This window comes from Kwoniella botswanensis, chromosome 1 (assembly GCF_036426115.1).
Source record: "Kwoniella botswanensis chromosome 1, complete sequence".
In the NCBI taxonomy this organism is placed as follows: domain Eukaryota; kingdom Fungi; phylum Basidiomycota; class Tremellomycetes; order Tremellales; family Cryptococcaceae; genus Kwoniella; species Kwoniella botswanensis.
The window spans coordinates 3,886,755-3,914,089 of record NC_088599.1 but is presented as its reverse complement, the minus strand read 5'-3'; the positions used below and the strand labels follow the sequence as shown (position 1 = coordinate 3,914,089).

At 45.5% G+C, this 27,335-nt stretch overlaps 9 protein-coding genes across 9 annotated transcripts; 2 read left to right on the top strand and 7 right to left on the bottom strand.

Moving 5' to 3' along the window:
* On the bottom strand, window positions 1–3,103 carry L199_001479 (uncharacterized protein; the record flags this gene model as incomplete). The annotated part of the gene is made up of 10 exons (XM_064887233.1): window positions 1–77; window positions 187–1,342; window positions 1,435–1,747; window positions 1,814–1,933; window positions 2,012–2,077; window positions 2,139–2,154; window positions 2,226–2,280; window positions 2,361–2,722; window positions 2,802–2,953; window positions 3,081–3,103. The coding sequence occupies 10 exons, from the start codon at window positions 3,101–3,103 to the stop codon at window positions 1–3; spliced, it is 2,340 nt and encodes a 779-aa protein (XP_064743305.1).
* An 860-nt stretch (window positions 3,104–3,963) lies between these two features.
* L199_001478 (uncharacterized protein) lies at window positions 3,964–5,982 on the bottom strand (the record flags this gene model as incomplete). The annotated part of the gene is made up of 3 exons (XM_064887232.1): window positions 3,964–5,027; window positions 5,111–5,390; window positions 5,548–5,982. 3 exons carry the CDS (start codon window positions 5,980–5,982, stop codon window positions 3,964–3,966), a joined length of 1,779 nt encoding a protein of 592 aa, XP_064743304.1.
* A 2,722-nt stretch (window positions 5,983–8,704) lies between these two features.
* On the bottom strand, window positions 8,705–13,558 carry L199_001477 (uncharacterized protein; the record flags this gene model as incomplete). The annotated part of the gene is made up of 4 exons (XM_064887231.1): window positions 8,705–10,144; window positions 10,206–11,575; window positions 11,633–12,458; window positions 12,539–13,558. 4 exons carry the CDS (start codon window positions 13,556–13,558, stop codon window positions 8,705–8,707), a joined length of 4,656 nt encoding a protein of 1,551 aa, XP_064743303.1.
* A 939-nt stretch (window positions 13,559–14,497) lies between these two features.
* Window positions 14,498–16,069, bottom strand: L199_001476 (uncharacterized protein; the record flags this gene model as incomplete). The annotated part of the gene is made up of 2 exons (XM_064887230.1): window positions 14,498–14,638; window positions 14,777–16,069. The coding sequence occupies 2 exons, from the start codon at window positions 16,067–16,069 to the stop codon at window positions 14,498–14,500; spliced, it is 1,434 nt and encodes a 477-aa protein (XP_064743302.1).
* Window positions 16,070–16,335: 266 nt separating this feature from the next.
* L199_001475 (uncharacterized protein) lies at window positions 16,336–17,127 on the bottom strand (the record flags this gene model as incomplete). Its single annotated transcript, XM_064887229.1, has 2 exons — window positions 16,336–16,445; window positions 16,533–17,127. 2 exons carry the CDS (start codon window positions 17,125–17,127, stop codon window positions 16,336–16,338), a joined length of 705 nt encoding a protein of 234 aa, XP_064743301.1.
* A 2,157-nt stretch (window positions 17,128–19,284) lies between these two features.
* L199_001474 (uncharacterized protein) lies at window positions 19,285–20,659 on the bottom strand (the record flags this gene model as incomplete). The annotated part of the gene is made up of 2 exons (XM_064887228.1): window positions 19,285–19,603; window positions 19,842–20,659. 2 exons carry the CDS (start codon window positions 20,657–20,659, stop codon window positions 19,285–19,287), a joined length of 1,137 nt encoding a protein of 378 aa, XP_064743300.1.
* Window positions 20,660–20,974: 315 nt separating this feature from the next.
* On the top strand, window positions 20,975–22,383 carry L199_001473 (uncharacterized protein; the record flags this gene model as incomplete). Its single annotated transcript, XM_064887227.1, has 3 exons — window positions 20,975–21,668; window positions 21,804–22,120; window positions 22,261–22,383. The coding sequence occupies 3 exons, from the start codon at window positions 20,975–20,977 to the stop codon at window positions 22,381–22,383; spliced, it is 1,134 nt and encodes a 377-aa protein (XP_064743299.1).
* Window positions 22,384–22,804: 421 nt separating this feature from the next.
* On the top strand, window positions 22,805–24,461 carry L199_001472 (uncharacterized protein; the record flags this gene model as incomplete). The annotated part of the gene is made up of 4 exons (XM_064887226.1): window positions 22,805–22,897; window positions 22,952–23,743; window positions 23,822–23,880; window positions 23,972–24,461. The coding sequence occupies 4 exons, from the start codon at window positions 22,805–22,807 to the stop codon at window positions 24,459–24,461; spliced, it is 1,434 nt and encodes a 477-aa protein (XP_064743298.1).
* Window positions 24,462–24,993: 532 nt separating this feature from the next.
* Window positions 24,994–26,551, bottom strand: L199_001471 (uncharacterized protein; the record flags this gene model as incomplete). Its single annotated transcript, XM_064887225.1, has 5 exons — window positions 24,994–25,021; window positions 25,088–25,683; window positions 25,755–25,876; window positions 25,942–26,030; window positions 26,109–26,551. The coding sequence occupies 5 exons, from the start codon at window positions 26,549–26,551 to the stop codon at window positions 24,994–24,996; spliced, it is 1,278 nt and encodes a 425-aa protein (XP_064743297.1).
* Between the last annotated feature and the right edge of the window lie 784 nt (window positions 26,552–27,335).

The following is a 27,335-nucleotide window of genomic DNA, read 5'->3' as shown; positions in this document are numbered from 1 at the left end:
TCACATATACCTCCAACCTGAACCAACTGAAGAAACAGTTTTACCTGATTTATTCGATACTCCAGATTTCGGGCGGTCTACAATATCCGATAACAACATATCGTGATGACAATACAGTATCAGCGACCTATACATATAATACTATCACATCACTTGTTAAATGTTACAGTACGGAAAATCACTTACCGCCCAATCCCAAAAACCTTCGTGTAGGAGGTTTAAACTCCTCTTCTTCATCTCCTGCTCTCTGACCAGGGGTACTTCCCTCCCATTGAAAATTCTGATCTTGCATCGGACTACCCAGCGCAACTCCAACTCCCGATATATTATCCTGGGCTGCCTCCTGATCTTCTTCCTCGTGCTGATTCTCATTCGGATTCGGGGAATAATCAAATGCTGTATTTCTCTGAGATGATGATGGTCCAGGAGGTAAAGTAGCATACATGGTCAAAATTCCAATCCCATCACCGCCTGATTCATCTGGATCAAATTCTGTCTTGACAGTTTTGATTGATCCACCACCAAATTTACTTTCTCTCTTTGCATCTAGCGAGTTAGCCATAAACGATCGACGATCACCTTCGTTAGGATTGAGATTGGGGTTGGCACCCTTACGTCTTGTGAATACTCCTCCAAGTGGTGAAGTCAATTTTTTAGAAGCTGATCTTGATAATTCAGCTAAAGGAGAAGAAGTTTTGCCCGATAGGGCAGCTACCAATGGAGATATAGTTTCTCGTCGACCATCAGTCGTAGTCGAACGTACGGTTGAATCGGTTCGGGGTGATTCATCGTTGATTGGTGAAATAGGTGCTGTACGAGGTATAGGCATAGGTTGTTGTTCATCAGGTAATGGAACTTCACGAGTATGCGATGCCAAAGAAGGTAAGTAATCTTCAGACTTCACTCTTTGCATTTGTATTTGGTTCTGATGGATTCTTTGAGGATTACTTATATTCAGCCCAGCGATACTTTTCTTTCCTCCATCACCAAGTGGATTCAATGTCTCCGATCCAGTATCGGCGTTACTTTCATTCCTCTGATGATGTTTGGCTGATCGACTGAAACGATTATTGTTCAGTTTCAAGAATGAAGTGCCACTACCCCTACCGTCTTTCTCGGATACAATTGACGACGTAGTATGGTTCTGGATGAACGACCGTAGCGATGGTGTAGGCGATGAGAAGTTGAATAATCTTGATGTGGTGGGTTTCCTAGGTGTAGGAATGGGATGTTGGCTCTGCTGGGTAACCGGTGGTCGAGGTTCAGGCTGTTTGGGTGAAGGTAAGGGGTGAAAAGGGTGTCCAGGGGTCGGAGAAGGCGCTCGAGACGAGAATCGGAAGAACTGACAAAAATCAAGCCTTAGTCATCAGTCATCGGGTAGGGACAGAAAGGGCTTGATCTACATTTGACCAATCAAGACAGGTATGTACCCACAGTAGTCTGCGATTTCTCTCGCTGCTCTCTTTCACCGTGCATTTCAGTTTGCTCATCCTTCCTCTGATCTTGTCTTTTCTTGAGACAAGCAAAGATCCAAGTGATCATGAATGCAGCGACCACAATCGAAGCGGCTACGACTATGCCTGCGATGGAACCTCCCGAGAGCGACGTAGGAATATTATCTTGCTGCTGAGCATTGTTCCCAGTGGCAGTAGGATAGTAGGATGATACTTCCACTTGTGAGGCGGATGAGGAAGGCGCCAAGGAAGATATGGGCATTGGGGTGGATGAGTAATTCGCTATTCGATCCCTATCAAGTCGTACCAAGTTGTTTTATTAGCTTGTCGTAAAAGGAAGAGGGAGAATGAATACCTACAACCCCGACATAGCCACTAGACGATCGAAGCTCAGCCGTTTGCCCTGCTCAAGATTACGCAGTAAGATCGAATGGTCTGTATCGGCCAGATCAGAGGCATGATACAATATCGAGTTGTATCTGCAGTGTAGGATATAAGGGTCAGCTTAATCGTCCCTACCCAGCTCCAATACTGTATAACATCGGTGCAAGACTGACAATCTAGGACCACCAGAAGCGTTGAAAACCCCTTGAGTGATGTTATCAAGTACGACTTCGTACGATCTGCCAACCTTCGAACGTCAGATCAAACCTTATTAGATTTTATTTCGGATTGAGAACTTACCCAGCTACATCACCTACTATTCCATGTACCCAAACTGCCGAACCAGTGAAATGTATTTCGTTCGCCGCATTCGCCTGTTCAGTCCACGATATCGATCCATATAATCTCTTGATGCTGTTGGAAGTTCAGCTTGGTATTGATCCTGTGTCAGACACGCAGAAATTCATCAGCAAAGAGCATTCCATCAGTGTGTTCAATGAAGAGAAAGAAGAGGATATTCACCAAGTCTATGTAATTCGATATACCTTCTTCTTCCAACATATTCCAACCGGGTGTTAAATAAACTTTCCAATCTCTCCAATCTGAATCGTCAATGATCTCGGTATTCGTCTGATTACTGATCATTTGATAACCTATATTACAATTGGCTCCATTCACTCTCACCCACTCATCATTATTCTGGTTAGAGGTACGGTTGAATGAAAGCTGGAAAGAATGTTTACCCAATGGTAAATCCGTTATCGATGTACCGTTGGCATTAAAACCGTTCGAGTTATCGGGTAATGATCCGTTGACAGTCATTGAAGGTGTGAAAGATGAATTGATGGGTTGACTGTAGGAGATATCGAATGATACTCCTGAGCCTGGGGATACAAAGTGGATTTCAACACGATGTAATGTACATACATACCTTGAGGAAATGACAGGATTCAATCCACTCACCTGCACATTTGAACGTCACACTCGTATCACCCGTCTGAGTGATCATCCTACTTTCAGTCCCATTATAGTCTCTCCCCGTAAAATCCGATCCACTCTGAAATCCCGTAGATGTATTACATGCTTTACAAGGCTTGTATTCGAACAATGGCGAACTATTCGAAAGAAGTAAAGATGACCTCTCTCAGCATATGTCCATAACATGATATCCATACACCCTGCTCTCTCCCTTCTTCAGACAGCAAGTGGTTCCCTGGTTCCCGCATATATCCTCAAACTCACCTTGCAGAGATGAAAGTGTTCATCCTCTGATCTTCAACCTATATCCCAGAGTATGGCACTTCTTCACTGATTTGTGAACACCCCTTTTCCTCTGGAGCTGATTGTTCAATCTGGAACAGAACAATGCTTTTTCTCTTCTGTTGTTTGTTATTATTATAACGCTGTTGTACCTTGTAGTTGTGGATTTATGCCCGTGACCGTGAAGATGTCAATTGCCAGAGTAGTGATTAGGACGATGAGCGACACTACTTCGGTATAGACCAGCAAGTGAATTAAACGAGTGTGGTGATGATGTGCGTTGAGAATTCGTCAGTACGGATGGGTAGTGTGAATGGAATAGGAAATAGGATTGGTGGATGATAAGGGGATGAGAAAGTATTGATATAATCAAAGGAATAGATCGCATCTATCATATCGTATATCCCAAAGGTACATGGTGTTACATATACAACGATATAGAACGGTATGGTATACCTTGACTACGAGTAAACAAGTTTGAGGTAAACGAAGATGCAGACACGGATAGTGTACACTTTGATCGCACATCCCCGCTCCTACGGGTCCAGCGCTTGCCAGCTGAGTTGATTGATCGCATCAAAGGAATGTATGGGTATGGAATAAGAATAGTATTGTTTCAGGTGTTTGTTGCAGACACACAAAAGAACCGCATGGACCATCTTACAGGAAAGTATCACTCGTGCCACATTGAATGCACCACACAGAATCACACACAGATTGACGCTCAGGCAGGAACGACCACACACACAGTTTGCTGAGGTCAGTTTCATCTGCGATTTTCTATCAGTTTGCGATGTAATGCATATGTGCACTGTGTAGCTACAAACAAAACATGGTAAATTTGTACAAGGATTAAAAAAATACCTTACAAGACCTTCCTCAACCTATCTCTTAGACTACCTTTATTCACGGACGAACTCTTTTTCAACAGTATATCATTCTGCTGAGCCTGCGCCTGCGCTGGTCCTAGACCTTGTCCGTGGGAGGGGGGAGGGGATAACCAATCCGATCTATTATCATCTAGTGGTGTTTTGACATTGGTTATAGTGAGAGTATCCAAAGAAAGTTGAGAATGATTGATTAAAGATGGTACGGATATATCCGATTCGGTCGAAAGTGTACTTGAGAAACTTGTTCGATCCAACATTGGCGTATTCGAGGCAGGAGTTGGGGTGACTATACCCAATCCTTTGGGCTTTTCAGTGGACTTTGAAATCGAACGGATCGATCCAGGTGGGGGAGGTTTGGTAGAACTTGATCCAAACGACTGAGTCGAAGTTGCAGCTGTAGCGGCAGGTGCAGTACTGGGTCGTACTCTACTTTTCTTGACTTTGAGGGTAGCGGATGATAAAGCAGACTGGACGGATGGTGGCAATTCCGTGACTGGAGTTGAAACGGCTGTAGAAGGAATTGATCGGGTACTGATGGTAGGGGAAGCACAATGTGTACTAGCAGGTCGAGTAAGGTTGGTCATAGGATATCTAAAATGTGGTATGTTACTGTCGCTTGACGAGGTCGAAGTCGAGTTTAACCATATGGATAGATTTAACATATCTCCATTAGGTGCTGATTTAGGGAAGAATAACGAGACGGGTAGATTCCCATCTGTCATTGGGATAGGTTCCATAGCTCCGGGAGGGTATGGCCAAGGCATTTTACCATTTTTCAATCTACCCAATTCATCAATTACGTTCATCTCACTTTCCGTCATTTCTATCTGCCACAGTGTAACCTGTTTGTACAGCGTATCGTCTTTACCTGCTACTCGGAGTAACTCGGATTTCAGTTCGTCGACTGTGGTATGCGGATCGACATCCACTACGATGGGTGGTGGGAGGGAACGAAGACATGAGGATGAACCGCTGGTGGATGATGTTGAGTTGGTGGGAGGTTGAGCGAAATATGCTCGGAGACTTAAGGGAACATGATCTATACAAAAATGATACACACCAATTCGTCAGCTTAAAACTGCACTTATATCGAACCTGACATCAAACTGAGATTGAACTCACTAATTGGAAGACCTAACAAAGGTCTGGCAACAATGGAAATGATATCCGAAGGATTATATCCATTTACGAAATCGGGAAACCAATGTTTAAACTTCAATTCCCCCACGATACCACCCGCGTTGTCTGAGGTCGAATGTATATGATTGGGACCTAAACTCAATTCAAGTTGATTCGAATCGTCCAGGTTGAACGCTGGGAATTGCGAAAAGAGATGTACGGGTTTACCGTATCGTTCGGTGTATGATTTAGATTGAAGGAATGCTTGTTGAGGGATGGACACCTGAAATCAAACGGAAGGAGAATCGCAGGTTTTAGCTATTCAATTTCTTATTCTCTCTTGAAAAACCACTCGACACAACAATATTACATTGCTGGCCATCTTGTTCATGGGAAGAACAGTAGTGGAATAGAAGCGCGATGTTGAAAGGAAAACCCACCTTGAACAAACTCATTGATCCATGTCCTACAGTCCTAGCGATCTCCCTCCTCAAAGCCGCTATACCTTCCTCGGGACACACCTGGACGTAAAAAAGGTTTTTGGCATGTTCGTTATGCGAATGAAAGGGGATAGGATCAATTGCAACTCTAAGTCTGATTGGTGGATTTGGATTCAGGCCGATATTGGGTGAACCATGACCGTTTAGATTAGGTGAAAGTGATGATGGTGTACTTCTACCTGATTTCCCATGGTGTCCATGTCCATGGTGACTATGATATCCATGGAAAGTAGATGATACGCTGGTAGTATACGGACTACTAGGTGTTGACGAACATGCGATCGAACTGCTATCCAACCCTAAAGATGATTGAGCATGAGGAAGGATTATTGATGATGAAGTGTTTTGTCGCGATCTCCTACTGAATATTCCCATTATAGTGTTGTTGCCTAGGTTCAGAGAAAGAACGTTGTTCTAGGCTATGGTTTGAACTTGACTTCTAGTCTGTGGATGGGTTCGAACGAATGACGGTGTAGTAAGTACTTGATGTGGTGATCGATTGACAGGACAGATGAAGGATCGTTGGAACTATTGGATGCTGGGTGGGTTATAGGGAATCGTTTCGTTAGGTTAGATGGAATACTCGTTTACAAAGATGTCAAAAGCTAGAGAATATGAAGAGGTATGTCAAGCAATAGGTAAAGAACGAGATGAGATAAGTAAGTAATAGATATCTTTCCTGGGTTCTCTTTTCTTGATGAACGGAACGTATGACTAATTAACTGAGATATGCACTCGAGAGCATAGATGAAAATCCGGAAGAACGCACTTATGCTCCTACGTGTATTACGACGAAAAGGAACAGGACAGGAACAGACGAACGTTTTAATTAACGTAATTGAGACATGCACATCTCGATCACTTTTTTGAATAAGATTTATACCATAATCGGTAACTGTATTTTTCAGACTTGACAATTCGCTAAAGGAAAATCAGTAGGGAGATGCATTCGTACGTCCACCCTTTACAGGATTGGCTGATTGATCCGGAGGGGCTTTTTTCAGGTATGTCATATTAAGGTATAAACGTTGTATATTCGTACAGTAGAGGGAGGGTACAGGGAATGTGAAAGAATATGGATTGAATTGTTCCTGTAAACATATACTGCAATATCTTATATAATGGAATGAATGGGTGGTTTCCATCGAGGCTTCTAAAGTGCAGGTTGATCCATCTGCTCGTGTTAGAATGTTTCGTTTCGGTAACTCCCAAACTTATTGAATTGAAATGAGATTTGAGCCTGACGGTGATCGGCCACCACCGAGTTACAACATTGTCGTACATGTACAGAACAGATCTCCGGAGGGTTTCGCTCGACTACCCACTCGGTACCTTGAAAAATGAAGTGATCGCCCAACTCGTAAACTCGTTCAAGGTACGATACAAAGGGTCTCGGAAGCCACTCACGGTATTTGTAAGGGTCCGGGTCCGGGTAAACTTAGAGCCTAATCCTAAAGAAAATATACCTTGTCATTGAGATAGGAGCGCTCTTGCATACGAGCGCGATCGCTCTTCACTATTTCACGAGTATACCGGGTCTCTGCTGCATAAGTTCTAAGCTGGTTAACATGATATCGACAGGAGGCTTAGATTCTCAGAAGGGTGCAGTGTCAACTCCACCAGGACATGGCACCTGTCGCTTCTTGATGAGGTGCGTGGCTGCCATACGACATGACAAGTCAAGGCGAAACCCGTTTCCGGTCGTTACAACTTCATTATCTGTCATTGAGCAAGGACGCCTCTTCAGACAGCCCTATACTACTGTACGGAGTACTTCCCAGCCGTCAACAGGTGCGGTTCAATGTCTGAAGAGCCACTGAGATCAAGTCAACAAACAATATACGCACTTCCACTCGGAGGTACATTGTCGTTGTTTGTTGTGATTATACGACGTCATCACGCGGACCTCATCCCACGTTGACGGACGGGCGGACGGCGCCACTCCATGCCTACCTGTCCTTTAGTCATGGGGAAATTGTTACAGTACGACTTCTGTACTGTCCATCAGTCCGGTACAGCACCCTGTACAAACTTTATTGAAGAGTGGGACACAGGGATCTTCCAAAACGCCTCGAGAAAGCCATATGGGGGTCTTCCTGTCAATGGCGTTCGATCCACACCTTGTCACTTCGTCATGCTTATGCACTCCTTTAGACCATACCATACCATACAGTCGAAGCATGATACATGCACTGCACATGTCAGGGTGTTACGTTCCAATGATCTTCATGATGTAAGTGGTACGTACTCATCGGAATGGTATCATAGTCGTAAAAGTCCGGAAGTAGTAGTAACATTTCTCTTTTCGTCATCAGCGCCAAATTCAATTTTGCATCCGAGGTCTGTAGTAACTCTCCACTTTAAGATTACATTACTTTGTACAAGTCTGTCCGTATTCGTACTCCCATATGTTCAATATCCTGTTAGAGGGTGTCTCGTAATAATTATTCCAGCGGAATCCGAAGAAGCTATTTATACATTCCATGCTTTCATCTGGGCCTTGGCGTAGACATTGACATTCTCGCACACAGGATGATATGTTAATGTACGAGTATATACCCTTAGTGGACGGACGATTAAATCAATCTTTCTTGGATGAGATAGTCGGATTAAGAATGTCCCAGAGTATGCTCGCAACGTGATTCGATGATATTAACATGGTTCACAGTCGATTGGGCGACCCCATGCAGTGTTTATGCATTTCATGCAACCATTTGATCTCACAGATGACGAGCATTGAACAAGATTCGGAGTCATTTCTCCGTCTGTCATCCACATTCATGTCACTGAAAGAACAACTAAAGGGAGAGAAAGCTATACCAAACTATATGGAAATAATATAATGAGATGGAGGAATGAAAAAAATGCTATATACTTTGATTGACCTTTACCTTTTAGCTAAATGATTGAGATTGATGTGTTACCTATTGATGAGCTCTCAGCCACCAACCTTGTTACCAAATATAATATAATATGTGAATGATGAAATAATATTCAACGAAAAGCAAGAAGCAAGTTAATTTGGATGATTACATATCTTGATTATATAATAGACGAAATGACACCACGTCTCCTGATCCTACCATCTTTTGACCCATTACCGTTTGACACCTCCTCTCCTAGGTAATCCCTTGACTTTCCTCCCGCCCGGACTTCCCGGTACGCCCCCATCGCTCGCGCCCAGACTGAAACCTCCGTCAGCAGCCCCAGGCGCAGGACTACCGAATCGCGGTGCAGTTGCTTGATTAGCGGGGGGAGGAGCACCGAAAGAGAATCCTCCTGAGGCAGGAGGGGCAGCGGCAGGTGTGGTTGATTGAGGTGCACCACCGCCTGCACCAAACGCGAATGATGACTGGGATGTGACACCAGGGGTGGAAGGTGCAGGATTACCGAAAGTGAATGTACTATTCGTCGCAGTAGGCGTAGAGGGTGTAGTGGAAGGTTGACCGAAAGTGAATCCACCTGAAGCAGCTGCAGGGGCAGGACTGGATGTGCTTCCACCAGCACCACCACCAAAGGAGAAACTGAACCCACCCGATCCGGCAGATGAGGGTTGTTGGCCGAATGGATTGGATGCAGCTGCAGGGGCAGGGGCTAGAGCCGAAGTACCAAAGCCTGACGAAGCTGCCGGTGTAGACGAGGATTGTCCAAAGGTGAACGATGGTGCAGAGGTGGTAGCGGGACTACTGGCAGTTTGAGCAGATTGACCGAATGGGTTGGACGTCGGTGCTAGAGCTGGAGAGGTTGTAGCTGAAGACGATGAGCCGAAACCAAAGGGATTGGAAGGTGAAGCTGCCGCAGGTGCTGATGAACCGAACCCTGAAGTAGACCCATTGGGTTTAGTAGACGAGGAAGAAGTGCCAAAATTGAATCCCGTAGAAGCTGGAGCAGGTGTGGTACCGGCACCTCCGAAAGGGCTCGACTTGGCAGCATCACCATTCGCCTTATTCTCCCCAAAGGGTGGCGATGTGCTCGTACTTCCTGAGGCACCAAAGGTAAAACCTGTGCCAGTAGAGCCTGACCCACTAGCAGGGGCAGTACCGCCGAATGGATTGCTTGGAGCGGAATCCTTCTTCTCAGCAGGTTTTCCAAATGAGAAACCACCAGAAGCAGGCGCAGGAGCAGTCGACGATGTACCATTGGTACTAACAGCGGCACCGAACGGTGGAGGGGTTGATACAGGCGTTGACGATTGAGCTCCGAAACTGAAAGCTGGTTTAGCAGTTTCAGCAGGTTTGGAGGTAGTCGCACTTGATGACCCAAACGAGAAAGCAGGTTTAGCAGGTTCAGGAGCCTTTGGACTATCCGTTGTTGACGGAGTGCCAAACGAGAAAGAGGGTTTAGCTGTTTCAGCAGGCTTCTCTGCAGCGGATGAAGCGGATGGATTACTGAACGAAAAAGTGGATTTAGCGGGTTCGGCAGATGGTGTAGAAGGAGCTCCGAAGCTGAATGTGGGTTTCGCAGGTTCGGCAGGCTTGTCGGATGATCCAAATGAAAAGGCAGGTTTAGGTGCTTCGGCAGGTCTGCTCGATCCGAACTAAAGAACAAACAAAGAAATTCAATATGTCCAACTGTAAAAGGCATGACTGGGCACTTACCGAGAAAGAGGGAGCGGAACCATCCTTCTTCTCTGCTTCCTTTGGCGCACCGAAGCTGAATCCTCCACCGTTAGTTGCAGGGGTGGTAGCGGTTTCAGCGGGTTTACCAAAACTGAAAGTAGCAGGAGGTAATTGCGCAGGAGATGCTTTAGGCTCTTCGGCTGTTTTCTTAGGTAAACCAAAATCGAATGCTGGGACAGATGTTGGCGTAGCAGTTCCAGACGGAGGCGCAGACTTTTTACCGAAGAAATCGGGTATACCTGATCCCGACGTTGTTTCCGAGGGTTTTTCCGTTTCAGCAGGAGGTTTACCTAAACCAAACGAGAACGATTTATCTTTACTCGAATCCCCGTTCGTTACACCAGTACTTGGCACAGAGAAGAAAGACGAGGCCGGCGGTTTACCCAAAGGTGTTGTTGACCCGGCTGCTGGGATTGTCGGTGTGGATCCGTTCAGAGTGAAGAAGCCATTGGCGGGTGGCTCAATAGGCTCAGCTGGTTTGGCAGCTTTTGATGCCGACTCAGGTGATTCGGGTTGAGCAACAATCGATCCTCCTGCAAGAGGTGACGATGCTCTTGGCCTGGTGGAGGTGAGACCGACTCGAGCGAGGGGTCCACCGGGCCTTCGACCAGGTGGAGGAACGTTCAAAGAAGAGGATGGAGCAGGAGTAGACTCTGAAGGAGCGCTGGATGCATTTTGATCGGTCACAGATGTCGATGGTCCATTCGATGTCGCAGGCGGTGTAGGATTGAGTCCAGCAAAAGAGATACCTGAAAAGGAAGGTAAAGGTATCTTCGCTTGTTCCAACTCGTCCATATCTGGTAAATCTTCTTCTTTAGCCGAGAATCTTCCGGATGAAGGTGTAGCCGATCGAGAATAGCTGGCTGCTCCAACATGAGTACGTTTCGTGACATCTGATCGTGCTCGTAGGGAAGATCCTCCTCTCGATCTCTCGCCATCGGCTAGAGGTTGATATCCCGAGGAAGACACCGTCTGTGTGGAGGTGTTTGTAGGTCCACCTGGAGAAGGAGCTGTAGCAGTGATGGTAGGGACTGGTGCAGGTGGGGAAGGGGAAGTTCCCCTGTCGACCGTCGTCTTCCTCGTCCTCCTTCCTCTAGGTGTGGGTTGAGGTTGCTCTTCTTCCTGTACAGTCTCAGGCTGTTTCGATGCGCCCCTCTTTGATTTCCTGGTAGCCTTGGGCGTGGGAACGTCTTCGTCGGTACCCGTGGCTCTCTTTAATCTGGACGAGCGGCGAGGTGTTGGAGGGGGAGCAGAAGAAGCTGATCTCTGTGAGCTGGGTGGTTCCATTTCTACATCTGATGCTTGACTCTGCGCATCCGAAGCAGTGGGTGTAGGTGAGGGTCGGTAGTCTAGCATGAGACGATGATAAGCTTTCGTATCAGGTCGAAATGATTGTATTAGCTCACCTCTATCCTCAGCCATCCTAGACCTCCTCTCCTCTCTAGCCTGTTGATCCGCGACCTTTCTCCTTCCATACGGACTGATCATCACCGACACTCTATCATCACCACCCAACCTATCTTTATCTCTCCTCTGCTTCGCGCTATCTCCAGCAGCAGCTGTAGCAAGAGGCACATTTATTGTCTTCCTCATCGTTCTTGATGATTGACCAATAGTGACAGGTGGTAATTCGCCTTTCCGAGCATCAGTCAGGGGAGTCTTCCTCATCGATTCCAGAGTATACAATATCCGTTCGGCTTCAGATTTATGTATTGCCGGTGGAGCCTGAGCAGCTCGTAGGTCACTCTCCCGGACGAAAGCTTTTTCTTCTTCGTGCCATACCAATTGACCTTTTCTGATAGGTGGATGGGATAGAGAAGGTCCGGCTGAGCCTAGTCGTCTGGAAGCAGCGACAGAAGCTGGAGATCCAGGTCGAGCACTTCCACTTCCATCCCATCGGTCCTTCATGAACCAATCCAAGACACTCCCTTCTCTCTGTCTTTGTTCTCCATCGACACTCATCCTATCATCTTCCCTATCCCTCTCCCTGTCTCCATTGACACTACCAAATAACATGCTTCCCGATTGCTTTAAACCCCTTACACTGCCTGATCTAGTCAAACCCCCACCCATGCTGATATCAGAAGCTACACTGGCGGCTCTGCGGATATTGGCTGTGGTAGCGGATCTTGTAAGACCGGAAGTTGAGGCTGCGGCGTTGCCTACGTGAGGCGATTGACGATGTAAGGGTGATGGAGGTGGTTTGAAAGATGAAGCGGAGGGTAGTGTGAACTAGAAGCGGAATGTCAGCTCATCGTATCTCGACAGCAGCATGGAAACTGCCACTATAAGCATAGCATAAAGTCACTCACATCTCTGGAACCGAGTCTACTTGGAGTTTTCTTACTTGGTGTGGTGGGTCTGACATTTGCAGCAGAAGAAGCCGCTCCGCCAGCAGTTGAATAGCGTGATTTCCATGGACTCCAAGTTTTTCCACCATCATTCCCTTGATTTGAAGATTCCACTTCAATCTCATCACGATCACGATCGTCTACCAGAGAACTCAACTCGACCCTCTTTGATCTAGTTAACATCCCACCTGCCTTTCTGGGCGAAGAGGCACCCAAAACATCAGAAGGTGGATCAAGGTACGACATTGATTTGGAACTTGATAATCCAGATGACGAACCGCTTCCTAACGGTCTAGAGAAGTTCGTGCGAGTATTGTTGGTGATATGTTGAGGTATAGGTAGATGAGATTTGGGTTTCAGGGTGACATTGGGTGATAGAGGTGGTAGCATGAATCCTGATACTGCTCTTCCTTGAACTTCGAACGGTGGTATCGGTTGTTCAGGTTCGTATTCACTGCCGATAGCGGTGGTAGTAGAAGTACCATTCTCTTTACGTCTCTTAGCTCTTTGCTTTTCAGGTGAGGGTGATCCTCTTCTTGACCTCTTCACCGAAGGTGATTGATTAAAGGACTGATCTTCCAGATCATGACCGAACGAACTATACGAATCTCTTCTATTCCCACTTCCACTACCGCTAGCACGAGCAGGGGTGGCTAACCATTGTAATGGTCTAGAGAATATAGATTTGATACCAGAAAACAAAGAGCTATCTGAACCAGATCGAGGTAAACTACCGTAACTTGATGAGGTTGATAATCCAGGTCGAGTCGTCTTACTAGGTGATTTCGTAGGTGATTCATCCCATCCTTCATTCCCACCTAGAGAAGAGGATATATTGGCCAGGTCGGTCATAGTTGCCGAAGAGGATAAACCGGAGAACGATGAAGGACGTGAATATGGTTTGGCCAAGGCATGCAAACGTGGATGAGCGGAAGGTCGAGCGGCTCCCGGTAATGATGATCGTATTGTTTCTTGCGACATTTTGAGTGAGTTATCCTTTCCTCTGATCTAATTGATGTTGGTCTGGTGGGTATATAGATGCGTCCTGAGGGGTACTGTTGGAAGAGAAAGGGATATTTGAGATGTGCCAGAGATCTTGATTGCTGCTTTGTCGTCAAACTCTCATGAAGGAAGGATAGAGAGTCGTTCGTATGACCGGCTATGTCGTTATAGTCTTGTCGTATGTTATCGATGCTGGTGATGGTGAGTGGTAGCCTCCCCCAGCATGAGTAAGAAGTGTTGTTGTTGATCGTGTTTGTGTGTCGAATATGAGGATGTGAGTGCGAATTGAGATTGAGATTGAAATATGGAAATTATCGTCGGCCAGTTTGCAGTTGCAGGTCTGCCCTCGGGTGTGGTGTCCCTACCAAGTAACTTCCCCTGATTGCTCAACTCACTGTGACGCGTGCATACAAAATGAAATATTATTTATTTTATTCATTTTATCCCAGAATGACTGGGTGTACCTACTCATACTGTGTGTACCATGTACCTGCTGGTCGTGGCGAACGGTGCACCTGCTCACTCGTACAGTGTATGTCTCACCGGTGTGCATACATACTCGAGCATGGAAAGAGCATGGTCAAGGTTGGACAAGAGCACCTAGATGGGTAGTATACTGTTGAATGGAAAGTGGATCAGACGAGACATCCGAGACCTGTAGAAAGCAAGTAACTATTTGCATCACATTACAACCTATTTATCTATCCTGTTTATTCACGCACTATATACCTCCAAAATCGTTCATTCTTCATTCGTGACAAAAATTCCATAGACAGCATTCCAGAACCCAGAAAGGATGACATAAGAGAACAAATGAGAGAATGGAAGTATGTACAGATTATATGTACAATTATTCGTCTGCCCCAACAAGAAAGACTGGTTGGTAGGTGAAGACATAGATAGATCGAGTGAGTAGGATCAAGGTAACAGAGCAGCGTCTGCATTATCCGTCAATTCCCAGCCCAACTGTGCCAAACCCCTTCCTATCCTCTCGCAAAAGGCATCCCGACGAGGTGATCGTTCTGGGAAATAGTATTTCAAGATGGCACGAAGGTTTTCCTATTACATCATCTCATGTATCAGTCAAATATCATGCTCCGTATCAAGGCACCAGCATCACTGATCTGACGGCACAAAGTAAAATAGGATAGACAAGATAACTAGTTAATGATAGAGACTGGGATCAGCTTTACTCACTTTGACATTATCTACAAACCCCTGCGCATCAATCTCCATCTCGTTACTCAACCCACTCAATCCCTCTTGATAGGTCCTCTCAGTCTTATCTCTCGGTACGGTCCTCCCTCCAATACCATTTACAGTCCCATTGGCAAGTACGACTGTCGGCCTAGCGTTTTTGGGGAATATGGGTGGTCGAGATTGTTCAGCGGCTTTTTCAGCTAAGACGTTGGCTTTATGTTCTTTTTGCAATTGGTTGAATTGTCCTTCGAAACTTTGATCTTTCAGGGGTTCAGGGAATTTCATATTCGTGGTAGACGATCTCCTTCTTTCATTAGAACTTGATCCATGTCCATCTCCATTTCCATTGCCATTCAATTGAGATTGACGTCTTTTCAATCTAGCTATAGATGTTGATGGTCCAGGTCCACCTTCGGAATCATCTTCATCTTCATTATTTGACATATCAATATCACCATCTTCATCTTCATCTTCATCTTCGTTGTAATTGATCGATTTCCTATTCCTCTTTCCCTCAACTAAAGCAGTTCCATTCCTCTCATCTCGATCTTTACGTTTATTCAATTCCTTCTTATGCACCTCAGCTTGATGAATGATGTACTCTGCTTCTTTCCTCAGAAGGTAATTCTCATGTCGTAAATAAGATTCTTTAGGTGTAGGGAAAGAACCTTCTCCCATACCTGTTCGAGAAGGAGGAAGGGGCAACGGTGTATCATCCTCTACTACGTGTTGAGAACCTGCTCTACTTGTCGAGTTGGACTCTCTGATCAACAGGGCTTTTTGAGCTCGAGTAGGTGCAGTAGCTCCGACAGTCGATACTCGAGGGGCTTTGGATTTGCCAGATGTAGCCGCAGTGGTAGTGGATGCTTTGGGTGTGGGTGTGGAATTGGTTCGCAACAACGCTGGTGCCGCTACCTGACTGGTTGTGGGCGGTGGAGGAGATGTCCTACGTTTCTTCTTAAGATGAGTGTCGGATTTGGCAGAGCTAGGTTCTAGAGTGGTAGTAGTCCCGGGGATTGCAGCAGGTGTAGGTGCCGTTGAGTCAGATCCGGATTGAGCAGCAGCGGAGCTCAAAGCTGAGAGAGAGGAGGAGACGTCGGAGTCGTTATCGGAATTCGCATCAGGAGAAGATCCACGGGAAGATGGAAGTGATTCAGGTTTGAGGACATCGAGGATGATGATTGGTGTGGAAGTAGGAGATGGAGATGGAGATGGAGATTCGGAACGGAGGATGGGCACAGGATGTTGAGCAGCGGTATGTGATCGAGTGATACGGCGTTCAGGTGTCATGGTTGTATGATGCAAGGTACATCGACAGGACAGGTAGTAGGGAGATACAAGGTGTTGTTATGATTGATAGTTGTGTAGAGATATGAGAAGGGATGAGGAATAAAAGATGGTTAGCGAGATGATCGGTGATATAAGGGTATGTATATAAGGTTGGGATGACGGTGGGAAGTGGATGGCGAACGGTGATGCCGAAGTGTCGTACTCATGTAGACAAGTTGACTCATCCCCATCATTACATGGTGTGGCATTCAGACACTGTACTTCTGTCACTCACCCTCATCATGATTACCGTTATCCTTCGGTGTGAGAGCAACAGCAGGACTCGAACTTTTCCTGGTTCGTTTGGACGGTATGATCTCAGCTGTCGCAGTGGAGGCTATGTACGAGCGATATGGGAAGTATGAGAATCAAATACATGATCAGCTATGCCACGCTCCACTTGTATTTTTCGCATGGAACTCACCTCTAGAAATCATCGGAGAACTAGCATACGAATCATTATCATTCTGCACAATCGTACTATTAGATAGTCTTGATATTGGCTTATCATCATTCCTCTTATCTTGATTGATCGAATGATGGTTCGATGATGTAGCTTTGATACTATTGGGATCTTCTACGACTGTCATTTCATCTTCTTCTCCACCATCCCTACTTCTACTTATCGTTGACTTAACAGCTCCAGCTCCTGGGGGAGTATCGGCAGCAGCGTCCACTTCGGGATCAGGAGCATCGATTATATTTCCATTTTCATCTTCCACAACCCATGCCCAACCTTTCATACCCTTCTTATTCCTCTTCTTGGGTGGTTTCTGTTTATCCTTATCCAGCAGACCTTCACTGGACCCTCTGAGATTCCCCATAGATCTGGAAGTACTCAAGCCAGATCCACTGGCAGCAGAGGTCGGTTTAACTCTAGTTGAAGATAATATCATACTCCCACCACCTCCACCTAACGAATGTCTCGATGATGCAGATGCCGATGTTGGCGTCATCAATGAATGTACCGACATGGGAGGCAAGGACTGACGACCTTTTGATGGGTGATTACTTGTCATGGTGTCCTATCCTCCTTCTCTTGCAGATGTATCTATGTATTTGCCCAATGAAATCTTATGTAGTGAAGTATGATGGATGATGTATGATGATGTATCTGATGGAGAAAGAGAAGTTTAAATGGTTATTGCTGTCGCGCGCATGGTTCGTTTGCGGTGTGGTGAGATCAAACTGCCTCACTCATCCTTGTTGCATAGTGGCGTAATTGGACCGATAATCCAATGGATTCAAATGGTTCGTTCACATGCCCATCCCCCATTCCCCCTGATGCCCTGCCCTGCCCTTCCTTGCCCTTCCTGTCCTTTGTACACGTCATTGTTTTCTCCTTCTGTCACTGTTAAATGATTGAGTGTCTGGTCAATCCTATCATTCCATGCCCAAAGGATCTCATCTGTGATAGAGCATCATGACCGAGCTGCTGTAGAATAGTACAATAAGGCCTGTACAAGCTTCACGACAATTCTTACTTGAGACTCAAGAGATGAGCTGTGTACTCTTCAAGCCGCTACAGACTTACGCACTCCCATAGATCTGTCAACTGCGCTGGGTTCACTAGCTACGGTCAGGAAGCGTCCGAGCAGTGCGAGTACGGTATCCCGCTCAGGAAAGTTCCGGCAAGTTGCGTGGTGGGATAGAAGGATCCAAGGGAACTTCCCTTGATTAACCAATCAGCGTTCAAGATACAGTCCCTCCCATCATGGGACTATTCCATACATGATAGCTTAAGAAGTATTGACAGATACGTTTCCAAATCAACCTGCCAAGCTGAGTCTACAAACATTGTTAGAACTTCACTCTTTCCACTCGCTTCATGACTTCATTGTCATTGTCGCAGAGCTGCAGTGTTGTATTGTCTACCATCAACTGAACTCTTCATTCTCTTATACTATATCTCTTCGTTCTCCCTTTTGAACCTGATTCTGCTTCCCCTCTACATCTCGTTGCCATAGCGTCAAACTGTCCGCTGTCGTCGTACGACCTGCGTAAGCAGAGACATGACAAGGCCATAAGATTGGAACACCGAGAACGGGAATCAGTTGAGATGGCAACGAGAGGACACTGTGGATCAGGTCATTACACTTGATTCCCCTTCAACTGCCCCTATGCAATTTTGGTGACGCCGTGAATCTCTTCCGGACCACTGCAAACTTAGAATCCTCCATCCGTGGACGAAGTAATGACTGAAATCCAAGTGGACTAACGGTTTTGCCTTGATAAGCATTCTCCTCATAATCATTATATTAACCCAGCGTCACGATATGAGTATGACTACCTTGGTGAAGGAGAAGCCCAAGTTGGGCTTTTGCCGCACCTGCTAAGCTCATCAAAGGCGTTTACACCTCACTTATTGCTCTACGCTACTCAGCCGTGATCATGTATATACACTAAAAGGATTGTTATCCAAGAGTTGCGAGGAGAGTTTCTTGGCCGGCTTAGCCTGGTGTCAGTGTTCGATAGGACCTAGCAGGAAGAGTCTTGGGATTCGTCGAAGGCACAAGTCATTCTAGAACTGACAAAGTGTATTCTTTGAAACAGCAAACCCGGGCGGAGTTTCCACTAGGGTTAGATAACATCGCCTCGAGATGCTCGTATACTAACAATCCTCAGGAGACACAAGCCAGGGAAAGTTCATTTCGCTCTCGCCATAGTGATTCAGAAGATGAAGATTGCAAGATTTGTCATGGAGGGTAAGGACTGAACTCCATATGAAGCATTTGCATGAGGACAACGGGAATGTACAATCGGTTCACAGGAGTAGCTTGGTACTCGAGGACAAAAGTTGAAATCCTTGCCCAACAACTACAACAATCACTTCGAGAAGATCCCATGAGCTGATATTTGTCTTCATCCGATGGCAAAGTATGTGGGGCAGCCTAAGTTTGACATGAACGGAAAAACAAAATAAAACAAAAGGCCAAGTGCAGAAAAATCGGGTTCATAGATCCTGCACTTGTGAGAATATACATCCAATGCTAGGTTCATGAGTTATTTTACTTATGACATGGGTTGACTGAACTCGAACAAATAGGAAATTCCAAAGGGCTCTATACTTCATGATTGAACCTGGCCATCTTTTCCCACTTTTCATAGCTGTTCGGCAGTATGAACCGGCAAAATATGATTACGACGTACTATACAGTCCAGACGGACAATCAAATCTACTCATTCTTTCCACTTTCAACATCCCCACTCCTACTTCTCTCCTCTTTAAGCTGCTTCATCATTTCCTCTCTCCTCTCTTTAGTCTCAATCACCTTCTTCTCCCAATAATCACTCAACTTATTTAACATCTCCATCGCCCCTCCCCTCTGTATCTCCGCTGTGAACTTTTCCAGCGATCGGGCCTGTCCACCATCGACGAATGATTTTTCGTACAGTTTTAATAGGTTGTATGACGGTGTGAGGAGGTTGGAGAGGGTATTGGGAATGGAGAGGATGGGGTAAAAGAGGGTTGTTAGTGGGAGATGGAGTAGGGATCTAAGAGTGGGTATCGAGGTTAGCACTATGATCTGAACAATTTGAGTGATAGGTCACAACAATTTTCAAGTCATCATGAGGTCATAAGGAATGGAAAAAAGAAGGTAAATTGTCAGATGATGGAAATGTTGATCTACAACAAGGAATGCGACGTTGCAACAGAAGTAAAGAAGAAGATCGTTTTATTCCGATCTAGAATATCGAATATCGTGAAGACTGTTTCACACTACACACTCACCCATGTTCACCCCAATCCAACCATGTCCAACCATATTTCCCCTCCTCACCCTCCTTTTTCTTCCCCTTCATAGTATTTGAACCATTGACGACGGATCTCGACAGATTTCCAAAATCATACTCTCCATCATCCCATTCTAGCTCTTCCATATACCTACCTATCACTCCATCCGGTGTACCTTTGATATAGATGAACGAATAGGGAGTGACGGTTTTTCGGAGCGATTCGAATGGCTTTTTATACCATGGTGTCTCATCTTCATGACCGATCTTACCGGGTATAGACGGGACTGCACGATGAACCGAGGGTGGTCTAAGTCTTTGTAATTGTTCTTTCTGCGATAAGACAGGTGGTCTCTTCCTTATACAGAACATCCTACATAATGGTCTATCCCCATCTGTCTGCGTACAAAATGAAAAGCATCGTTCGGGTATCCTAGGTATTTCCTTATGTACTATGCCGCCATCCTCCGATGGGGAAGGGGAAGACGAAGAATGGAAGTAGGACAGAGATGGGTCGTATTTCGACGCTAAGATTGATGCGGTGTCGATTGATATGCCTGGTAGTAATGGGTTCGGGTTCGGGTTCGATGATGACGAGGATGAGGAAAAATCGCTTTTGTTGTTGATGTTGTTATTGTATAGCGATGAGAACAATTTGGACGATGAGAAGGGATTATCATTTGAATCGGTGCTGTGATCGGAGGATGAAGGTAGTGGGGTGGAGGAAGACGATGGACGTGTGGGCTCGGGGTGATTGGTGGAAGTAGATGGTGAAGAGGAGGACGAGGAGGAGGAGCTTTGGGAATGGTTCGGCATGTCGTCGGGATGACTATATGTGCAGATGATATCTGCTTGAAAGAGATGGACGTAGAACTGATTACTTATCACTTGATTCGCATTACATCGAATCGAATCAATATCTTTCCATCTTTTGCCACTACGCACTGCATCACGCGAGAGGCATGCCTATACAGCCTTTACTTTCATGGACATACGCATGCCTAAGTTCCGATCACCTTCGGCTACCATTCAAAAGATAATTTCTGAAAGCAAAATGTTTGAACGTCCATTCCATACATAATCCAACTTACACCATAACAAGACATAACGACAACACAACCTTACATCAAGATGTCCGAGCAAGCTGCGCCTCCCCCGGACGTGCCCATGGAGATAACCAACGACAGTATCAATTCTTATCCCGATGCTAGAGAATCCGACGGACCGGAACTCCAAGCTTCCGAAGCTATCTCTCATGATGTTGCTGGACCTTCCTCAACTTTCATCCCACCCACGACTGCACCCTTATCCCCACCATTACCGAATCTCAACACAAAGCCATTCCCAGCTATCGATATAGATTCTGACGAAGAAGATTCAGAGGATGACGAACCTGTTGCGACTCTACCTATATACCTATCCACGGCGTTGGGAAACAATATCGACCTGTATCAATATCCGTTACAACATCGATCTATCACTGTACCGACATGGGCTAGGGATAGGGGAAAATACATATCCGCTAGGGTCAAAGAGAAGATAAATAGGGTTGAAATTGAGATCCCGGTTGACGCAGGTCAGAGTTACTGGAGGGAGGAAAGAGCAAGAGATCTAGGTTTCGTAACTGATACGAGGGAGATCAACGGTAATGGAGATGATGATGTAGTTGGTGGGTATGGATTTGGTGGTGGAGGTGCATCGAAGAAGGATAAAGATAATAGGAAGGCTAAAGGGAAAGGAAAGGAGAAATGGGGCGACAAAATGAGGTTGAGGAGTGAACCTGTACCGAATGCTACGGGTTATTACTCTGGTGTCATAAGGGATGGTGAGTGATTTCATGCAACACAACTTCTATCTTCAGTAATGATAATCTTTATGGACGTATTGAACGTGATGAATCGGAGAATGGTTTCGGGACTTTGGGATTTTCTCTGACAATTATTCGTGATAATCACTTTAGGCGCACTTCATCTCCACCCCATCTCAAAACTTCATCAATTCCGTACTTCCTTAGGTTACTTGGACGACGCCGATGAAAAAGCCAAAGAACGATCCACACGACGTACAGCCAATGGCGGGACAGGCGGGGGTGATTCAGACGATGACAATGCGAAGAAGAAACCTGTCAAAGATCTAAGACAGCAGCAGAGAAAAGTGTTGGACGAAGAGGATAACGATGGGAGTGGAAGTATCAAAGACTTCAGGAACAAGATGTGGTGGATGACTAAGAAAGAGGAGGAGGATCAATGGGTACCTTATCAATGGAGAGCAGGAGAGGTAAGTGAAAGAGTTTCATCTCATGTCAGGCGATGTGGCATAGGCTCATTCAACTAACTTTGTTCTCAACCTCTTTCGTGTGTCTTGATTTCATGGTTGTCTATCATACATCAACCATATGTGACCGTTGCAACGTGCAGGACGAAGAAGTAGCCGAGACGTTGGAGCAACTCGTCGTTCCGCAAGACAAGCGAGAAAGACTGACATGTAAAACCCGACCGTTGGATTATCTCGATCGACAGGATAAGATGCAGATTGTGTAGGTGGACGGAACGTTGGTCAGTCGCATATGTTTAAACGCATACACTTCGCTTGGATCTGTCTTCCTTCATTATCTGCTTATAACGACTTTATGAAAAATAAATGCATGTACTGTACATATCTCATAATCCTTCCCGATGCAAGTTTTGATTCCGTTGGAAGATTATCCATGTTGACTCGTTCAATCCGAATCTCATTCGATTATTTGATTTTTATCATCTCGAGAGATAAGCGCTCCTCTATTAATATCATTTCATCTCTCTCTCTGTGTGGACATTGCTGTTGTTGGCAGCCTCTTCAACTTCTCATAAGTCATAAGTACAATAGACGAGCTCGCGGCTTCTCAGACCCCCTGCTCTCCCTCATTCGCCCTTCACCAAAATTCCTCTACCTCTCTCCCCAGTGGTTCTTCCACGTACCAACATGTCCGCTCCAGCTCTGCTCAGGCTCGCTCGACCTAGAGTCACCAACCCACTTCGATCGTCATTAGCCAGAGGCTACGCTACTGAGCTCAAAGTGAGTAGGGCATTCATCATATGCGCATCTTCACTTACATGTAATCATATATAGCCCAACTTATCATACACCAAACCCACCCATCCCGACTCCACCGCCTCTTCCCACACGTCCACCCAAAACATCATAACTGATCATTCTCAATACCTACTCAACACCTACATCCGACCTCCTATACTCATCACTAAAGGAAAAGGCCTGATCCTTACAGACACCCTCAACCGGGATTACCTAGACTTCACAGCTGGTATAGCAGTGACCGCTCTGGGTCACTCAGACGAAGGTATCAACCAAATTATCAATGAACAATCCTCCAATTTGAGTCACGCAAGTAATATATATTGGAATGAACATGCTGGTGAACTCGCAAAATCCCTAGTGGAAAATACAAAGAAGTTCGGTGGTCTAGGTTTTACTTCGGGTGGTACTTCATCTAACGATGAAGCTCAAGCCAAAGTGTTCTTCTCGAACTCTGGTACAGAAGCTAACGAAGGAGCCTTGAAATTCGCTCGAGCCCATGGAAAAGTTACAGGAGGAGAAAACAAAACTGGTATAGTATGTTTTACGAATGCGTTCCACGGAAGATCGATGGGTGCATTATCAGTTACGCCCAATCCAAAATATCAATCCCCTTTTGCACCTCTTATACCTAATGTCAAAGTGGGCAAATACAACGAAACTTCCCAAAAGGCTATTGAGGAGCTGATAGATGAAAATACCTGTGGAGTGATATTGGAGCCTATCCAAGGTGAAGGTGGGGTTGAACAGGGAGATATAGAATTTTTGAAGTTGGTTGCGAAGAGGGCTAGGGAGGTCGGAGCTGTTTTGATATATGATGAGATTCAGGTGGGTCATAATAACAAACTCATTGTTCATTGTTCTCATGTCAAACAATACTAAGGCTAATCTATATGCTTCTCATAGTGCGGTCTCTTCAGATCGGGTAGCATGTGGGCCCATTCCTCCTTCCCTGTCGAAGCTCAGTAAGTCACGATTCACATATTATCCTACCCCATTCGTCTTTTTTGCTAAGTCATACCTTACTGATTGCATGTAATTATTATCCTTATTCAGCCCCGACATAATCACGATGGCCAAACCCTTATCCAACGGATTCCCCATCGGCGCCATCATGGTCCGTTCCTCGATCGCCGAGACCATCACACCAGGAATGCACGGTACGACCTTCGGTGGTCAACCCTTAGCCACTGCCATAGGTGTTCACGTCCTATCCCGTCTATCGGATCCATCATTCCTCTCTAATCTCAAAGAAACTTCAGAATACCTAGGTGAAAAGATGAGAAGACTTCCTGAACTTTTCCCATCCTTGATTCAAGAGAAATTACGAGGTAGAGGATTGATTAGAGGAATAGGCTTCAAGGATAATACCAGACCTTCCGAACTGGTTAGACTTGCTAGGGAACGAGGTGTATTGCTTTTAACTGCTGGATCGGACGCTGTCAGGTTCGTACCCGCTTTGACGGTTAGTAAAGAACAGATTGACCAGGCGATGGGTGTCATTGAGAGTTGTTTGAGTATTATCGTTGAGGGTGAGAAGGCTTAATAGTAGGGGTAGTATCGTAGATTATGTAGATAGTTAGGTCGAATATTGGTATGAGATTGAAACCATTTATGAGTAACACATCGGAGCAATGCTAGAATTGAGTAGCAAGTGCAATGTAACAAGTGCAATCTCACTGTGAACAGCGATAGTACAGTCCCACTAGTCGACATATTCTGTACATGCATATATAAATCATCTCCTTGATCATCTCCTGACTTCCTTGTCATCCCCATCAAGGGTCTTTCTTCTCTCTCACTTATTCATAAAACAAATTATACTGTACCGAAAGGCGAATAGCGCATCACTACTATCTTTAAAGTTCTACAATGGGAAAAACGACTGGCAATCAATTCATGTGACTTAACAAAGAAAAAGGGAAATGAAAGAGATAATGTCCATTAGTGAGGGGGATGTATTTTATATTTTATTCTATGTCATGCTTTGAACTGTATCGGATGCCGAAGAGATGATGACGAGTTGGACGAAAGCGCGAATATACTGGCGTAGTTGAGTATATCTTGATATCACTTATCTACTCTCTTCTACCAATTGAATCGTACCTACGTATAGAAACAAGAAAAATTTATCAGTTAAAGCAACCATACATAGTTTATTATATAACTCACGTAGGTGGTATCTCAGCTCCATAAGAAGGTTCCTCCTCATCCTGAACTCTTCCACCATCTTGGTGAACCGTGACTTGATCTGAAGTGGAAGTCTCTGTTGGACTCATCGGCGGTGCCAGTTGATTGGATCCACTCGCTCCCGCAGGTCCCGGTCCAGCAGCTGGTCCTCCATATCCACCTTGGTTCTGTACTCTGAACCTCTGAGATTCTTGATACGCTTCTCGTTGTTTCGCTGACATTCCTCCAGCTGCCAATCCACCTGCAGCAGCACCAGCCCCAGCTCCGATTTCAGGATGAGGGGCAATACCGGTAGGATGAGCAGTAGGCATAGGCATGGTAGCCAAATTCTGCATGTCGTATCCACCTGCGCCTCGTCCAGCAAATCCAGCTGAAGTCCCTGTTGATGGGCCTCTAGAGAGATCTTGAGCGCCATACCCACCGTCAGAGCTTGTCACTGCCGACCTGGGGTATTGTGCCATTTCGGGTGATTGGGTGGTAGAGGCTACTCCCGGTGTGTAGTAAGGTTCGACAGTTGGATCGTTACCCTCTTGACCAAGGTCGATGGGTGCTTGATGTTCTGGTCGTCCGGGATCAAACTGGGTGATCGAGGAAGATGAGCCGTGGTCTGAGACGACGTATGGTCAAAAGAGATCAAATGCTGACTTACCATCATATCGTCAAATTCATCCCTATTGGATCTTCGTCTCTTCAACAAGAACCATAACAGGATACCGATAAGAGCGAGACCGACAACACCTCCGACTACACCACCAACAATCGCACCGGTGTCTACAGCAAGACTATGGTAAGCTTCTGCTCATTTATAGGGAGATACTATATCAAAATAAACTCACTACTTCCACCACCACTTGATGAACCAGCACCTACAGTGGCTGTTGGTGTGACCACTACTGAACCATTGGCATCCGTGACGGTTACATAACTATTGTCATCAAAGAACCAATGATCAGCATGAGAAAGATCGTCTATCATATTGAAAATGGGATTAGTCATCACTCACACCACCGTTGAACCACCTGATACAGATTGTGATCCTACTGGAACGGACGTAGCAGAAGCAGAAGCAGCCGAGCCACTCGCTCCACTTGAACTTCCTGGTGCAGCCGTCACACTGGCACTACCAGATGCAGACGCACTACCTTCTCCTGAAGACGGACTGGCCGAAGACGATGCTCCAGGTGCTGAGGAAGTAGTCCCCTGGGAAGAAGATGGATTGGCAGAAGAAGCCCCTCCTTCACTTGACGTGGAAGATTCGGCGGGTTGGCTGGATGAAGTTGAGGAAGATTCGGCTGGAGGAGCGGAGGAAGTACTGGATTGAGCAGGTGGTGAAGTGGTACCTTCGGAAGGCGAGACTACAGCTGAAGAGGCTGCAGATGAGGCAGCAACGGAGGAACTGGCGTCAGCGGACGTTCCTGCATCTGGATCAGGTGAGGTTTCCGCCATGTTGAATGAACGACGTCGACGTCAATGTCAAAGGGTGGCAAAAGGTATTGTATTGGGTTGTTTGATGAAAATAATGATATATGAAAATGAAGCAAAGAATGAAGGACGTTGGGTAGATTGATAATCGCAAGTCGTGTGTAGATGAGAGAGATTTTTGGGTGAGAATGTTAAGAATGATGACTCCTTCTTTAAGTTGTCGAGTTGAATTGTTTTGATAGATACAATACCAAGACGACGACAAGAGTTCAACAACGAGGCAGAGCAGGAAGAGAAGTTTTTAGTTGTGTGACGATGATACAAAAAGAAGATCTGTGCGGATAGGATAGAATTCAAGGATAGAGAGCTGTGTGATATCAATGACCGATGACTATGACCAATGAATCCCTAAGGATAAAAGGGTCGTGTCGTATCGTTATCCTCAGATTATCTCTCCGTCCGCAAAAATCCGCTTTGCTTTTTTGTCTACGACTTCGTATGCAAAAAAATTTATGGGTGTGGGAAATAAAAGCGATGAAGTTAAGGTGTTCTAGAATACAGAAGTAGTCTAAAGTATGGGGTAGAGTGATAGAAGATAGCGAAAACTACGGATTTCACAGAAAGAGGTGTGTGGTTTCTTGGTTCTTGGTTCTTTGATGCTTGGATGTGCAGGATATTTTACTCACACATGATATAAACTGATTTGCTATTCACTCTTTCTTGATTTCACTACACTATTATTCGCGAGGGGAGTTTGAAGATTGCCTATAGAATAAAGGTGTGAACGTTATATGTATGATACGGATAA